Raw genomic sequence first — 15,978 nt, 5'->3', positions numbered from 1 at the left:
CAGCAAAAAAGATGAAGGAACGAGTGATTCCACAGTTCTTCCTCAAATTTCTTCAACTGAAGGCTTTTCAGAGTTCATGAATTTATATTTGAAATCTGGCCATTTGAATGTCCTTAAGGGGGAAATGATAATGAGGCATTACACAATCATTACACATGGTTTCAAAATATTGCATATGAAGGTTCTAACCTTTTTCTGAGTTCTCTGTCCCCAAGCCCCCATATAAATAACACATAGCCACCAACATTGGTGTGAATATGTCCTATCTCTTAGAAATGTCAAATGTGGGGGAAGAAAAAGGGAAAGAACTTCTGGCCTCATGAGCCCTGTATATAGGTGTTCAGGCCATACTTTAGTTATCCTTGACTTCCCTTGACTAGCCTTGTCCACTCATTTTGGGAGTTAGCGATTATCTTAGAAGAATTACTATAATAACAAAAAAGCCCTTTATGGTAGGAAAAGACTTCCAAATTATCTCTTTATAGCCCACAGCCATAAGCTATATTGCTTATATATACAGCATTGAACTTACTTTTAAAAAATGTAGTAATGAAATAAGGCATTTTTCTTTTGGTATTTGGTTTATTATTTGCAGAGTACACTATTCAGGCATTTTAGTACTCAAATTCCAAGTTTAAATTTTAGTTGAGAGTACATGAAAGAAATTGTGAGTGAAATTGCCACAGATCATCTTGAACTGCCAAGGAGAATTTGCTATAGGATAACACCAGATAGCAGGAATAGATGAAATGAGGCGTTGTTTCTACATCAGGGAAACAGCTGTATAATTTAAGCAGTTCATTTTAGGTGTTCCTAAGTCTTTTTTTTTTTCCCCTTTCACGTTGCAGGCATCGAGGATGGCTTGCAAGACGTCTTTCTTATGTGCTTTTTGTTCAAGAGCGAGATGTCCATACAGGCATGTTTGCCACCAACGTGACGGAAAATGTCCTGAACAGCAGTAGGTAAGGGTGGGGATGCTGTTGTAAAAGGAAGAGACAGGGAAGGGGGGTGGGGCAGGGCAGTATTGCCTTTATTAAACTTGGGACTCTGGGACTCTGTCTCAAGAGGGGTTTCCATTTCCAAATGTCAGATATTAAACTCCAAAGGAAAGCAAGGAAAGGCAGGAGAACAGATGGTTTTGGTGAGCAGTGCCATGTGGGAATAGCAGTCTTGTTTTATGCATTAACGATTGAATGAATGGCTTCCTAATATATGAAAGGAGAGTTGGAATTCAGAGGTGCACATATTTCCAGTTCTCTGTTTTCTGTAATATAAATGTTTGGGACCGTGTGTTTTCCTGTTTTATTTGTTATTTGTTTTTTGAACTTGCTACTTCATAAACATTTTTTTTAATGTTTATTTATTTTTGAGAGAGACACAGAGTGCAAGTGGGGGTGGGGCAGAGAGAGACGGAGACCCAGAATCGGAAGCAGGCTCCAGGCTCAGAGCTGTCTGCACAGAGCCCGATGCCGGGCTCGAACTCATGAACCATGAGACCATGACCTGAGCCGAAGTCAGGTGCTTAACCAACTGAGCCACCCAGGTGCCCCTTGTGTTTCCTATTTTATAACCAAAAGAGAAGCATGTTTGATATTTCTGTCAAATAATTTTTGAGTATGTAGGCACAAATTCTTGTACTAGAAAATCGTTACTAGAAATTTTAAGAGAATAAGGTTCTGTCCTTGCTCTCAGAGGAACTTGCTTAGAAAATAGCAGAGACTGGCTTGAAATAAGATCGAACAGGGAAATAAGTCATTCTCAAGTTTAGGCATTAGAATATAGGAGTTTGCATGAAGATCAGTCTCTACTCTGCCTCATTGGTGTGGCATGTGGTGGACATCTACCTTGATTTGGGGGGCCAGATACTACAGTGGTTTGAAAAGACTGCTTAGAAATGTAGATCTGGGGGCGCCTGGGTGGCTCAGTTGGTTAGGCGTCTGACTTCGGCTCAGGTCATGATCTCACAGTTTGTGAGTTCGAGCCCCACGTCAGGCTCTGTGCTGAGAGCTCAGAGCCTGGAGCCTGCTTCAGATTCTGTTTCCCCCTCTCTCTGACCCTCCCCCCTTCATGCTCTGTCTCTCCCTGTCTCAAAAATAAATAAACATTACAAAAATTTTAAAAAAATAAAAGAAATGCAGATCCTGTAGTGTGGCTATGAAGACCTGAACAGTGGTGGCACATGGCAGGTACTCAGTAAGTATTTATTGAATGAATGAGTAAATAGTTGATAATGGAGATTTAATTATCTTGTCAATTACTTGTAAAAACATTCCTGGCCAGATTGAAATAAAGGTATTAAAGGCCTCAGTGTCCTGTGGAATTGGTCTTTTGGTATTGATGAGTTATGGGGCTGTGTGGAGCTTTGCTCCGTGCTGGTCTAAAATCAGTAGCAACAGTGGGAGAAAAAGGAATTATTTGAAACTCCTTTGGGTTATTATATATTCTATTTTCTAGGTAAAAACCTCCAAGTATGTTTTATCCCACCCAGGTGTTTTGACTAGTAACTAGAATATTAAAAGTGATTTAAGGAGGTTTAATCTCGTATGTTCTTCCCCGAGTCACGTGGAAGTTTTACCAAACTGGATTAAATCTTCTCTCTTAACTTCACTGTTTATTGTTGTGTGTTGTTTTAATCTTGAGCCGCGCCTTTCTTACATTACTGGTTTAAAATGGAAAACACTTGTAAATATCTATGCCCCTCTTTGATCCCTCCTAGAGAGTTTTACATATAGTTCTAATAAAGTCACAGTACAAATGAGTAATAAATTAGATCTTCAAAAGAAAAATCTCATGTTACTTTGGCAGTGAGCTTTGGATACCTCTGAACTATATGCCTAAAGGGATAACCTTTCTTTCTCTCCCCTCTGCTAGAGTGCAACTTTGTGTCCCTCACAGCATATCTGGAATGTTTCAATTGATGTCATTGTTAACCCATTGAATTTGAGTTAAATTCTTAAATCTGCCTTCCAGATTCCTCAGGGATTCATCGATTCAGGAATATAATATCCCTAATATTCAGTAGGCAGCCAAACAAAACACATCTAACTTGAGCTTATTGTGTTAATCACATATTAAAGAGAAGATAAGTTTTGTTTTGTGATTTATATCTATGATTTAGAAAATACTGAATGCAGGATGTCACATAGAAACAGTTACATTGTCTTTCTGCTTTCAATTCAGAGTACAGGAGGCAATTGCAGAAGTGGCTGCTGAATTAAATCCTGATGGTTCTGCCCAGCAGCAGTCAAAAGCCATCAATAAAGTGAAAAAGAAAGCCAAAAGGATCCTTCAAGAAATGGTTGCCACTGTCTCACCAACGATGATCAGGTATTAAAAGGCAAAGCAAAAAGCTTTCAATGAGAGCTGTTTTGAGCAAACAGGGACTGAACCATTGGGCTTTCCTAGCACAGTGGTTTTGGTCCAAAAGAAAGTGGACATAATCTGATGGGAAAACTAACTCCTTTTTATTTTTATATTTGTATTCAAATTGTGTGGGAAGTAGCACTGTGGTAGATTTTAAGGTTCCTTAATCTTTGTTAACTAATAACAGCCACTGAATTACTGCTGACCTCTCTCTAGACTTGTGAGCCAGGGTTCACACACCCATATCTTAAAGGGAGTGGTTTTATATGGCATTCTGCTCACCTAAATGTTCATCTGATCATTTGTTTCTGATGTGTAAAGTCTGCTGTTTGAGTGAAATGAAGATTTTAGTCTGTAATAAATAAAAATGGAAGATTTTAGTTTGTAATAAGTAATATGTATCTATGAGTCTATATGTAAAAGTTCAGATGCAGATACAGACACTAAGTCACTTGAAAGCACTTTTAGGTTGTAGGTTCAGAAACTTGAATAGGTAAAAGTCAACGTCTATATAAATGTATGTTTATGCATTTAAATTCCTTTTCTTCTCCGCCCCTCCGCCCTTAGACTGACGGGATGGGTGTTGCTCAAACTGTTCAACAGCTTCTTTTGGAATATTCAAATTCACAAAGGCCAACTTGAGATGGTTAAAGCTGCAACTGAGGCAAGAGTTTCTGTGATCTGTCATTGCGTTTTCCCCATGTTTGTGGATGATGTTAGAGCTCTTCTGTATGGAAATGTTCTTTTGTGTGCTGTGTGCATCCCGCCCGTTCAGCAGATGCCCCCCTTGAGAGATGTACCACAGTAGCATTTGGCGAGCGGCTGAGAGGTGGGTGAAGGGGGACCTGGCAGCTGTGCAGGACTCCTTTGGTGGGTTGCTTTGCAACAACTCTGAGAGCAGGTGGAATAATCCCTTTTTATAAATGAGGAAATATAAAGCACAGACAGATTAAGATTTCCCAGTCATGGCTGGTAAATGATCGCCTGTGATTTCAAGCCAAACCAGGCTTGCCTCTCGACCCTTTGCCTTTTTTCTTTTTTCTTTTTTCTTTTTTCTTTTTTTTTAAACATAATCAGGGCTGCCTCTCAGAAGACAGAGAGTCCACTTGAACTCTCCATTGTGCTTCTCCTTCCCCAGCTCCTTTTTATTGTGGCTCTGGTGGTTTTCAGCCACGGAAGTATTACAATGCAAGACGTTCATGTTATTGGAAAATGTTTTTCAAGAACGAGTCGTTGATTAGCCCGTGTTTGAGTGATTCTGACCAAATAGGAAGTTGCGGAGTGTGATCCAAGTTTGCGTTTGAATTTGAACTTTGGCATTTTTTTCTTTTACTAGATGAATTTGCCACTTCTGTTTCTACCAGTTCACAGATCACACATTGATTATCTGCTGCTCACGTTCATTCTCTTCTGCCATAACATCAAGGCGCCATACATCGCTTCCGGCAACAATCTCAACATTCCCATCTTCAGGTAAGATCAGCTTGTTTTGAAATGTAAGGTATGGAAAAGATTGTATTTTAAATTTTTCTTTTTTTTCTTTTATGGTTTGAACCACATTACTGTAAAGATGACATGAGCTTCTTTACTTTCACTGTAAAAATTTATTGTGGAAAAGTTGAAAAGTACAAAAAAGCTCTAAGACTATCACCGTTCTTCCTGTGTTCTGTATGGAATGCTTGGTGAACTGTGAATACCTCAACTTCATGGGCAATATTTATCAAATGGCTGAAAGGCAATTAGACCACATAGCAAATTACTGTATCAGGGTTGGCAGTAGGGAAGATGGGGGTGGGGGTGGACGGTGGTGTTGGTACAAAGTAGGTGAGAAGAACCACACCTGTTAACTTTGACCTCGTAATTTAGTAACACTGGAAACATGTAATCATTTCAGTAAGACGCAAAAGGTGTATTTTAGAAGTTTTCAGGAGGATGCGGTGGTTCCGTTCAGAGGAAATAGCATGTGAAGATGCAGAAAGTTTCAAGTGTGTGGTACGGTTAGGAAGCGGCAGACAGTTCAATAGGGTTAGGGTTAGAGTGCAGGATACGGTGGGAAGGGTCAGAGGCCAGAGGTGGCCATCGCGTAGGGAGTGAGAGCTGGGTCAGAACAATTTTTAAGCCGAGAGTTTAGAGTGTATCCTGTAGTTGAGAAGTGGTCAGATTTGCATTTTGAAAAGTCACTCTCGATTAGAGGGAGTTAGAGCCATTCTGACTGTATTGTAAGAGTTCAGGCAAAGGATAACGAAGGCTTGGATTAAAATTTGTAGTGGTGCTCTTGGTGAGGAGGACATAGATTTGAAAAGTATTTAGTAAGGTGAATTTATAAGACCAAATGCTAGTCCAGAGTGGGAGAGGGGTTGATGAGGGAGGGACACTCCTTGATCTTTACCGCCAGGGTACTAGGTACATAGTGGAGCTGAGCACCAATGGGGAATGAACAAGGAGTAGGTTTAGTTGGTTTGGGATATTGAAGGCTCAAATTTCAAAGCATAGAGCATCCCTGAGGTCAGCTCTGAGTAAGCAGTAGGGAGTATGAGGAGGATGGACTTACAGTAACAGGAAGGGAAGTGGGCTTGTGGGTTGTGCACACAGGGTCTCACAAAGTGGCAGTCATCTCCCTTTCCTCAGCCCCACAGTCCAAGGAGCTCCTTCCTAATTGCTTGGCTCAGAGTTCTGTGGCTAACCAGCCTCATGTGAATGGTTGAGCGGAGCCATTCATTCATTCAGTCAGCTGATTCTTACCCAGCTATACTTTAGACAAGAGTGAAGAAGTGCTGTGTCCTTTCCTTCAAATTGCTCATAATCTGGGGAATGTAGACAAATAGCTCTAATACAATGTGATATACCCGCACGGGGCAGACATACTTCTCTAGGGACTAGGACATCTGTTTACTCTTCTGAGCACCTCTTCCCAGTATTGAGGAACCTGGGAAGTTGCATTAGAAAGTCATCAGAAAGTTGGGGTGTCTGGGCAGCTCAGTCAGTTAAGCATCCAACTCTTGATCTCAGCTCAGGTCTTGATCTTAGGGTTGTGAGTTCAAGCCCCATGTTGGGCTTCGCACTGGGCATGAAGCCCACTGGAGGGGAAGAGTGTCATCAGAAAGTTTTTGGCAAGCATAGATTTAGAGCCAAGAGGAGTGTTCCCTTCGGGCTCTAGGGAGGCCCTGCCCTGTACAGTTTGCCTTTCCTACAATGAGAATAACTCCTGTAATCATTCCCTCCAGGTTCTCAGCTTGGAAGTGCTCCTGGAAGGATCCCATGGAAATGCATGTTAAAAATTGATAATTTTGCGTAATCCAACTTTTCTTTTCATGAACTCTATGCCAGTCGTTGCTTAGCTCGTCATTCCTTCATACTTGACAGCCAGTCAGTGACCTTACCTGTTGATTCGCAGCTTTCTTTTGTTACGTGCCAACCTATACATTCACAAGTCACTTTCTGGGGCGGGTTGTTCTGTGGGTGGCTCATCTCACATTCGCTATGAACTTCTCTGCAGTCTTGTTCTCAGAGAGTGATATTTAGCTCTAGGGACATTTTACTGTTGCCTCCTTATCCTGACTACAGAAGATACTGGAAATATGTGTTGATATTGCTATTTTAATATCACTCTATTAGAGAAGAATTAGGAAGAGGCTCTGCGTTTGGAAAGGTTGACTTGCGTATTATAAAATTTCATCGTAATATAAAAATCCAACAATGTTGTAGAAAGAAACAAGGGATTGAGAAAAGAATCGCTTTATCCCTGTGTAAGTGTACATGAAGCACATTTTTGTTTCACGTTTTGGAAAATTGGTTATGCTTGGTTTGGGTTTTATAAAATTATCATGGGCTCACAGAGACACTCCCTAAGCAGTACTTTCTTTAAAAAAAATTTTTTTTTTTAACGTTTATTTATTTTTTTTTGAGACAGAGAGAGACAGAGCATGAACAGGGGAGGGGCAGAGAGAGAGAGGGAGACACAGAATCTGAAACAGGCTCCAGGCTCTGAGCGGTCAGCACAGAGCCTGACGCGGGGCTCGAACCCACGGACCGTGAGATCATGACCTGAGCCGAAGTCGGACGCCCAACCGACCGAGCCACCCAGGCGCCCCTAAGCAGTACTTTCTTGAAAAAATGTCCCCATAGGAGCTTTTGTAACCTCATATTCATTTTGTAGTTCATGTGCCAGAAGCACATTTCCGGATGTCTAATGGTTGGTGCCCTGAGACCCTTGACAGGATTTTAAAATTTAGCAGTATTTCATAATCCTCTTAAAATCTGTAACACCACCTTTGCAGGGATATTGTACAGACTTCTTTTGGTTGTGAACAGACATTAATAGGGCTTCAGTACACAAAGTGATGTTCTGAAGGCTGATGAATGATGTAAGCGACTGAAACATCAGTAATATGGAAAGTGGAAAAATGTCAGCAGCTCAAACGACATGTGGTTTGTATTCATATGGTGTATGTTTTGAAGTAAGTTGGAATTTAAGTATTCGTATATTTTTCTATATAAATAACTAACGCATTCTTCAATATCTAGTACCTTGATCCATAAGCTTGGGGGCTTTTTCATCCGACGAAGGCTAGATGAAACGCCAGATGGGCGGAAGGATATTCTCTATAGAGCTTTGCTCCACGGGGTATGTATGCTGTCTCAGTGTCCTTAAAGCAGTTATAGTCGTTATTCCACAGTAGAAGAAAAAGAGACTTGATTGAGATTTAAAAAAAAAAAAAAAAGAATGTTGTCTGTGTAATTATTTGAGTGGTATTGTTTGGGTATGGGTTTGATGATTATTTTTGTAATCACCAAAATAGAGCTTGGAGGAGCTGGCTTGCTATTATTTACGTGGGTAAAACACTTGGTCAGTAGTGAAGTTCTAGGTTATCATTTGTTGGAAGATTTAACTTGGCTGAGCTTGTTCTAAGTGGAGCTGGCTTGATTTCATGTTTACATTCTCCTTCTGTTCCAGCATATAGTTGAACTACTTCGACAGCAGCAATTCTTAGAGATTTTTCTGGAAGGCACACGCTCTAGGAGTGGGAAAACCTCCTGTGCTCGGGCAGGACTTTTGTCAGTTGTGGTTGATACGCTGTCTACCAATACCATCCCAGACATCTTGATCATACCTGTTGGAATCTCCTACGATCGCATTATTGAAGGTCACTACAATGGCGAACAACTGGTAAGAGGATTGCCCACCCAAAAGTCTTCTTCACTTTCAAGTCTTTTGCTTTTAGAGAAGTGCTTTTGGAATTAGGAGGGTTTCTGGTACTGTTTAAAACAGGATACATATAGAATGGGCATGGTGAGTAGCTTTCATCTTTTGTGCGCCCCTGATGGGTAGTACTAATGTGGCGCTTCCCTGCTCTCGGAGGGAGCGGTGTGGCTAGATTCTTCAGTGCTGGCCTCGATCGTGGGATCGGGATCGGGCAATGGGAGAACACTTGGCCCCATGTTGCCATCTCTGCCTGGAGGGTTATATATATGTCGTTTTCCCCGGGGTTGTAGTTTGTGTATAAATTGTAAGTTCAGCCTGATGAAATGCTGAGATCATGTTGATAAAGCAATTTAGAATGAATTAACTTGGTAGGTGGCAGTAACTTCTTAGTAAACTTCTTATTGAAGTGAGTATAGTAAGTTGCAGAAGAATGCACAGATCATAAGCCTGTAGCTTGAATTATCCTATCCCAAAGTGAACATGCCCGAGGAATCACGCACAGCAAGGGACAATATTATTGGCCCCTAGGAGCCCCCCTTGTGCCCCTTTCTTCACTGTCCCCTCAAGGGAAGGTAACTGTTGATCTTGACTTCTTACAGAATAGATTGGTTTTGCCTATTTTTGGACTCTTACCTAAATGAAATTGTGTAGTGTGTGGTCTTCTTACTTCTGGTTTTCCTTGCTCAAGTAGGTGTTGGTGGGCTTCATCCATGCTGCATATAGTTAGAGTGTGTTCATTCTCCTAGTCACGTAGTATTCCGGTGTATGCGTGTACTATGGTTTATTCAGTTGAAAACAGTTTGGTTTCTAGTTTTTTGACTGTGGTCAATCTTGTATATTTCTCTCGATGAACACAGGTATGCATTTTGTTAGGTATGTACCTAGGAGTGGAAATGGTTTGGTCATAAAGTATACATATGTTCAGCTTTAGTAGATACTGAGTTTTCGAGAGTGCTCTTACCAACTTCCCATTCCTCCCGGCATTGTGAGAGTTCCAGACAGATTTTGTTTTGCTCTTGTTTAGTGTGGAAGCATGCCAGAAGCTGAAGGACACTAGATAATTAGAGGCTTTACGAATGAAGTGATGAGCTGAACTGTTACCTGAGTTTCTCTTAGGAGACCCCTCCTTGTGTATATTTGTCTGCCTTGAATGTGTGCACTACTCACCCTGTCTCATGAGGCCATATCAGAGTCCTGTGTCCCTTATATGCCTGTCATTGTGCCTTATGTAAATTAATGTTCAGGAAATGTTACTAAATGAATAATAGGGTTAAAGGCCACCGTGGGGCTGGATTTGGCATTCAGTTGCCTAATGTTAGATATTTGGACGCTGGTGATCATCAGACTTCATATTAAGTGGTTTCTTTGACATCTTACTTTTCTCAGAACTGCAAACCGTTCTCCTTCCTGTTGCACCAGTTTTATCTTTCGTTGATTTGCAGTGGTATTTTTTTTTTCTTTTTTAAGCTTTAAATTTTAGTTCCAGTACACAGTGTTATATTAGTTTCAGGTGTACAAGATAGTGACTCAACAATTCTCTACATTACTCAGTGCTCATTGTAAGTGCAGTCTTCACCCCCTTCACCTGTTTCCTACACCCCCAGGTTACCAGGTTACCCCCTCTGGTATCTGTTTGTTCTCTATAGTTTTGAGTCTGTTTCTTGGTTTCTCTCTCTTTTCCTTTGTTATTTGTTTTGTTTCTTGAATTCCACATATACGTGAAATCATATGGTATTTGTGTTTCTCTGAGTGGGTTTATTTTGCTTAGCATTATACTCTCTAGTTCTCTCTCTGTCGCCGCAAATGGCAAGATTTCATACTTTTTGTGGCCGAGTAATATTCCATTGTGTATGTATGCACCGCATCTGTATCCATTCATCTGTCGATGGACACTTGGGCTCCTTCCATAATTTGGCTGTTGTAAATACTGCAATAAAATAGGGGTGCGTGTATCCCTTTGAAGCCTTTTTTTTTTTTTTTTTTTGGATTTTTGGGTAGATACCCAGTAGTGCGATTCCTGGATCATAGGGTAGTTCTCTTTTTGACTTTTTGAGGAACCTCCATACCGTTTGCCACAGTGGCTGTACCAGTTTGCATTCCCACCAGCAGTGCACGAGGGATTCTTTTTCTCCACATCCTCGCCAACACTTGTTATTTCTTATGTTTTTGATTTTAGCCATTCTGACAGATGTGAGGTGATATCTCATTGTAGTTTTGATTTGCATTTCCCTGATGATGAGTGATGTTCAGCATTTTTTCATGTATTGGCCATCTGTAAGTCTTCTTTGGAGACTTCTCTATTCATGTCTTCTGCCCATTTTTTAATCGGATTATTTGTTTTTTCTGGTGTTAAGTTGTATCACTTCTTTGTATATTTTAACACTAACCTTTATCACATATTTTGTTTGCAAATATCTTCTCCCATTCAGTAGGACGTCTTTTAGTTTTGTTAAATGTTTCTTTTGTTATGCAAAACCTTTTATTTTGATGTAGTCCCAATAGTTTATTTTTGCTTTTTTTGCCCTTGCCTCAGGAGACCTATCTAGAAAAATGTTGCTATGGCTGATGTCAGAGAAATTACTACTAGTGCTCTCTTCAGGGATTTTTATGGTTTCAGGTCTCACATTTAGGTCTTTAATCCATTTCGAGTTTATTTTTGCATATGGTGAAAAGAATGTGGTCCGTTTTTCATTCTTTGCTTGTTGCTGTCCAGTTTTCCCAACGCCGTTTGTTGAAGAGGCTGTCTTTTTCCTATTGCATATTCTTTCCTCCTTTGTCAAAGATTAATTGACCATATAATTGTGGGTTTATTTCTGGACTTTGTACTCTGTTCCATTGATCTATGTTTTTATTTTTGTGCCAGCACCATAGTTTGTAGTGGTGTTTTTGTGAATGGTGTGAACAGTGTACTAAATGAATTAGCGTTAAGTGTTCTGTTTTTCGTTGACCAAACTGCCTCCCCTAATGAAAGGATTACATCTTGTAGCATCTTGCGAGCTGACCATTTTCTGACAGGTCTCAGTCAATGAATACGTACTTTCCCTCTTAGTCAGTGTTGTCCTTTTCAATACAAACCTCCAGTTTCCATAAAAATAACTGGTAGTTTTTGTATAGCGGAATACCTGTTAGCTTTATCTCTTATCCACACTCTTCTTTTGAAAATTGGAATTTAGGGAAAACCTAAGAAGAACGAGAGCCTTTGGAGCGTAGCTAGAGGCGTTATCAGAATGTTACGAAAAAACTACGGATGTGTCAGAGTGGATTTTGCACAACCATTTTCCTTAAAGGTGAGTGTTGGGATGGGGCTCTGTTAAAAGCCTTGGCGTAGCTCCGAGTCAGAAGATATGGCCTCTGCCCCTGCCTCTGTTGCCTCCTCTATGTGTGACCTCAGTTTCTTCTCTTGTAAAATGAGGACTATGTCAAGAATGGCATTTCCTAAATTATCTCACCAAAGTATGCCTGTTGGCATGATACTAAATGTCTATCTTTGGGAAATAGTGGGGTCCGTATTTATTATTTTTTTTAGTTCGCGGGAATTTTGCACGTTGCTTCGTAATATATGTTGCTATTTTATATTATGTTCTAAAATCGCCTTTATGGAAAAATTTCAAAACCTAGCCCCTAAAGTAGGGTACAGTTGACAGTCCAGGATGATGTTCTGTTCTACTGAGTGGGATCTCGCACCCGCACATTCAAAGGGATAGTGCTGTTCTTATGGAGGAGCCTGGGGCTGGTGGGTCCCTGGGGTCCTGGCAGTTTTAAATTCCTAAGATTTTCAAGTTGGTAAAGAAGGAGAAGGATGAGTATGGAAATTGGGAGCCCAGGGGTAAGGAGCAGAAGTCCTGCTTTTTCCTTTTTCATACCTTTACTTTAAAGACTCTAACTGCCGGGCTGGATGCTTCCTGGCCTTACACGCTTTCACCTTCTAGGAGCCTTGCCATTTCTTACCATTTTGTCTTTTTCAAAACCATTGCACATCTTCCCTGTATTGTTAGGATATGCTTTTGGATGGAGGTTCTTTTGACTATTACATAACCCTCAGGTTGTCAGATTTCCTTTAAAAAGCATGGTTGTGTTGATTATCACTAATAGTAATAATTGGGAATGTCAAATAATTTCGTGTAGATGTGAGAAAAGTTATGAGTTTTCCTTTAACTTTTATTTGTTTATTTTTATTTTATTTTTTTAATATGAAATTTATTGTCAAATTGGTTTCCATACAACGCCCAGTGCTCATCCCAACAGGTGCCCTCCTCAATGCCCATCACCCACCCCACCCCCACCCCTGCATCAACCCTCAGTTTGTTCTCAGTTTTTAAGAGTCTCTTATGGTTTGGCTCTCTCCCTCTCTTTTTTTTTTTTTTCCTTTCCCCTCCCCCATGGTCTTCTGTTAAGTCTCTCAGGATCCACATAAGAGTGAACACATATGGTATCTGTCTTTCTCTGTATGACTTATTTCACTTAGCATGACACTCTCCAGTTCCATCCACGTTGCTACAAAAGGCCATATTTCATTCTTTCTCATTCCTTTAACTTTTAAATAATTGAGCTTAAGCATCACTGTCCCATCCTTTCTATCATCAGTCTTTCGGTTTTGCGCTTGCCAGCATTCTGGGGTGAGTCCGCGCTTCTGAAGGTCCTTGAGTGTGGTACTTCTGCCCTGTAGCGTGGCTCATTTTATAAACTATTCCCTTTTTACTTTTTGAAGAGCAAATTTTATTTTATGTATGTTTATGTAAGCAAGACAATGAAAGTTAATGATTGTGTTGTATTCCCCCACGGCTCCAGGAATATTTAGAAAGCCAGAGTCAGAAACCCGCATCTGCTCCACTCTCCCTGGAGCAGGCATTGCTACCAGCCATCCTTCCTCCAAGGTAAGATTTGTGGAAATGTTGTATACTAATGAAACCAACAAGTATCTATTGTTCCCTCCACGGCATAGAAAAATAGGTTACTTTTCTGAAGAATGTGCATGTTCTCGTTTTCACTTCCTCACTTTGAGGAACTTTTCTTTTGGTTTGATAAAGGATAGTGAAGTGATGGGTTTTCATATTAGTCTGGAGGTTTCTGATTATTTGCCTTATAAAATCTTTTTGAGTGTATGAATCGGGTAAGAGTTCTTATTTGATTTATGCTTTTGAATGTGGGAACTGAATTCCTTTTGGTAGTAGCTTAGGTTATGTATATTGTTAGTGCAGAGTATGAAAGAGTTTTCCTATGTCAGTTTTCCGGAACTCAAATTGAATTGTAACTTAGAGAAATTAAATATTAAGCCCTTCCCTTAATGTGTTCAAGTGTTGAAATTTTAGAAATGTTTCAAAATGAGGTATCGAGGGGCACCTAGGTGGCTTAGTCGGTTAAGCAGCAGACTCTTGATTTCGGCTCGGGTCACGATCTCATGGTCTGTGAGATTGAGCCCTGCGTTGGGATCTGCTCTGATAGCATGGAACCTGCTTGAGATTCTCTCTCTCTCCCTACCTCCCCCACTTGTGCGTACACGCGCGCGCACGCTCTCTCTCTCTCTCTCTCTCAAAATAAATAAACATTTTTAAAAGATTAAAAAAAAATCAAAAATAAAATGAGGTATCAGGGCACCTGGGTGGCCCAGTCAGTTAAGCGTCTGACTCTTGATTTTGGCTCAGGTCATGATCTCACATGAGCATGGGATGAAGCCCGCATGAGGCTCTGTGCTCAGTACGGAGCCTGCTTGGAATTCTCCCTCCCCCTCCCCCACTTGTGCTCTTTCTCTCTCTCAAAAAAAAAAAAAAAATAACAGTAATAAAATGAGATATTTTGCTTTATGCAGTTTTTTTGACCAGCCAGTGGGTTTTGGGGGTGATGTACCAATAGACTAGTCCTAACTCAATAAAAGTCTTTTGGTCAGGAGAGTGTGTTAAACCCAATAAAGTATATTATGGAGGAAGACAATGCACAGAAATAATCTGTTGGTGGTTTAAATGTAGACTGTGTAGTGGTTGGAAGTGTCTGATACATTTACGCCTTAGTTCTAGATAGTTTGCTTATAAAAGAGTGTGGTTGTAGAGTCTAATTAAAAAAAATCTTTTCAGACCCAGTGATGCCGCTGATGAAGGTGCAGACACATCCGTTACCGAGTCCAGAAATGCAACAGGTGAATCCTTCCGAAGAAGATTAATTGCCAATCTGGCCGAGCACATTCTCTTCAGTAAGTCCAACGCCAGACTCTCTAATCCTGCCCTGCAGACTCAGCACATGCAGGGCAGACCACACTGGTTTTGGAGACCGCTGTAGTCAGGCTGTACCTCTGGTGGCATCACCCGCTACAGGGGTGGTGATGGCAAGTTATTAGAAAGGGGATGCTGTGGGCATCTGAATGAATCGAGGAAAACCTCACGCACAGCGCCTGGTAATTAGGTGCTCATGTGGTAGGTCTTCTGCTTTCTAAAAAATAGTACCGTCAGGATGATCTGTTGCCTCTTTTGCTCACGAGCTTGTTTGTTTGAACTAACTAGCAGTATGGCATCTAGTTTTAGAGTCGCGTGTCCCTTTGCCTGCTGACCCCGTGCTTATTTTCGCCCAGCAGATATCGAGGGGCCGTTATGTATGTGTAAAGCTTTGTTTTCGCTGTGGGGAATACAAACTGAATAATTAGCAGTTCTATACGAGCTTGTGCTGCTCCTGGTGGCATAGTTGTGCACAAATAATTCAAGTGGGAGTGAGCCGGGGTAGAGAGAGTGGGGGTACAGAATCAGCCTCCTCTAAGCCCCAAGTGGCGACGTGTGTCATGTTGTAGAATCTGCTTGACCGTCCTGTGGCACGCAGTGCTGTGGTCCCTTAGTGCACAGCCCAGGTGGGCTGTCCCTGCCCTTCCCTGAGCCTCACCGCGAGTCAGGCCAGACTCTCAGCCCCTCCTGGTGGCGCCACCGTGGGGGCTTCCTCGCCCAGCCTCGCTCCTGCCCTCCTGCTTCACACAAGGGCGAGGGCGGAGTCTCCTTTCTTAAGCTCCTGTCTGTGTCTCTCTTCTGCTTAAGTTCCGTGTGCTCAAAATACTACGACCATAATGTTGGGAAGTTGGGAGATAAAGATAAAACCCACTGCCCAGATAACCAGGGATGTTGCCATCTGGTCTTTAAAACTATTTTTTACAGGTTTATATAGTGCTGTTTTCCAGTTGTAACACAAATATTTATGTTTTTAAAAAACTTGACAAATATTCTTTTTAATGGCAATAAATATGGTACTTGGTACGTTGTTTTTCAAACACTGGAGATAACACTGTGAGTGGCGTATTCATGAATTCGTTATCTCGGAATGTTCACAAGCGGTGTGTTTATTTCGGAATATTCCATAGATACTTATTTGACTTATATGATTATAATTTTCTACGAACTCAGAGTACTGGGTTAGGGGCCATAGTAACTCTCAGATACACT

At 41.0% G+C, this 15,978-nt stretch overlaps 1 protein-coding gene across 4 annotated transcripts in view; it reads left to right on the top strand.

Moving 5' to 3' along the window:
- Positions 1–15,978, top strand: part of GPAM (glycerol-3-phosphate acyltransferase, mitochondrial) — a 61,757-nt gene that overhangs the window by 34,542 nt on the left and 11,237 nt on the right. For all 4 annotated transcript variants that reach the window (XM_007087179.3, XM_042960367.1, XM_007087178.3 and 1 more), the window contains exons 5-13: positions 849–962; positions 3,181–3,327; positions 3,931–4,027; positions 4,700–4,836; positions 7,888–7,987; positions 8,318–8,530; positions 11,740–11,853; positions 13,355–13,440; positions 14,635–14,750. In XM_007087179.3, coding sequence (XP_007087241.1) covers positions 849–962; positions 3,181–3,327; positions 3,931–4,027; positions 4,700–4,836; positions 7,888–7,987; positions 8,318–8,530; positions 11,740–11,853; positions 13,355–13,440; positions 14,635–14,750 — 1,124 coding nt within the window. The remainder of the gene's footprint in view (positions 1–848; positions 963–3,180; positions 3,328–3,930; positions 4,028–4,699; positions 4,837–7,887; positions 7,988–8,317; positions 8,531–11,739; positions 11,854–13,354; positions 13,441–14,634; positions 14,751–15,978) is intronic.

The sequence above is a fragment of the Panthera tigris genome, chromosome D2 (genome assembly GCF_018350195.1).
Source record: "Panthera tigris isolate Pti1 chromosome D2, P.tigris_Pti1_mat1.1, whole genome shotgun sequence".
Classification (NCBI taxonomy): Eukaryota; Metazoa; Chordata; class Mammalia; order Carnivora; family Felidae; genus Panthera; species Panthera tigris.
This window is presented reverse-complemented; position numbering and strand designations above follow the sequence as displayed.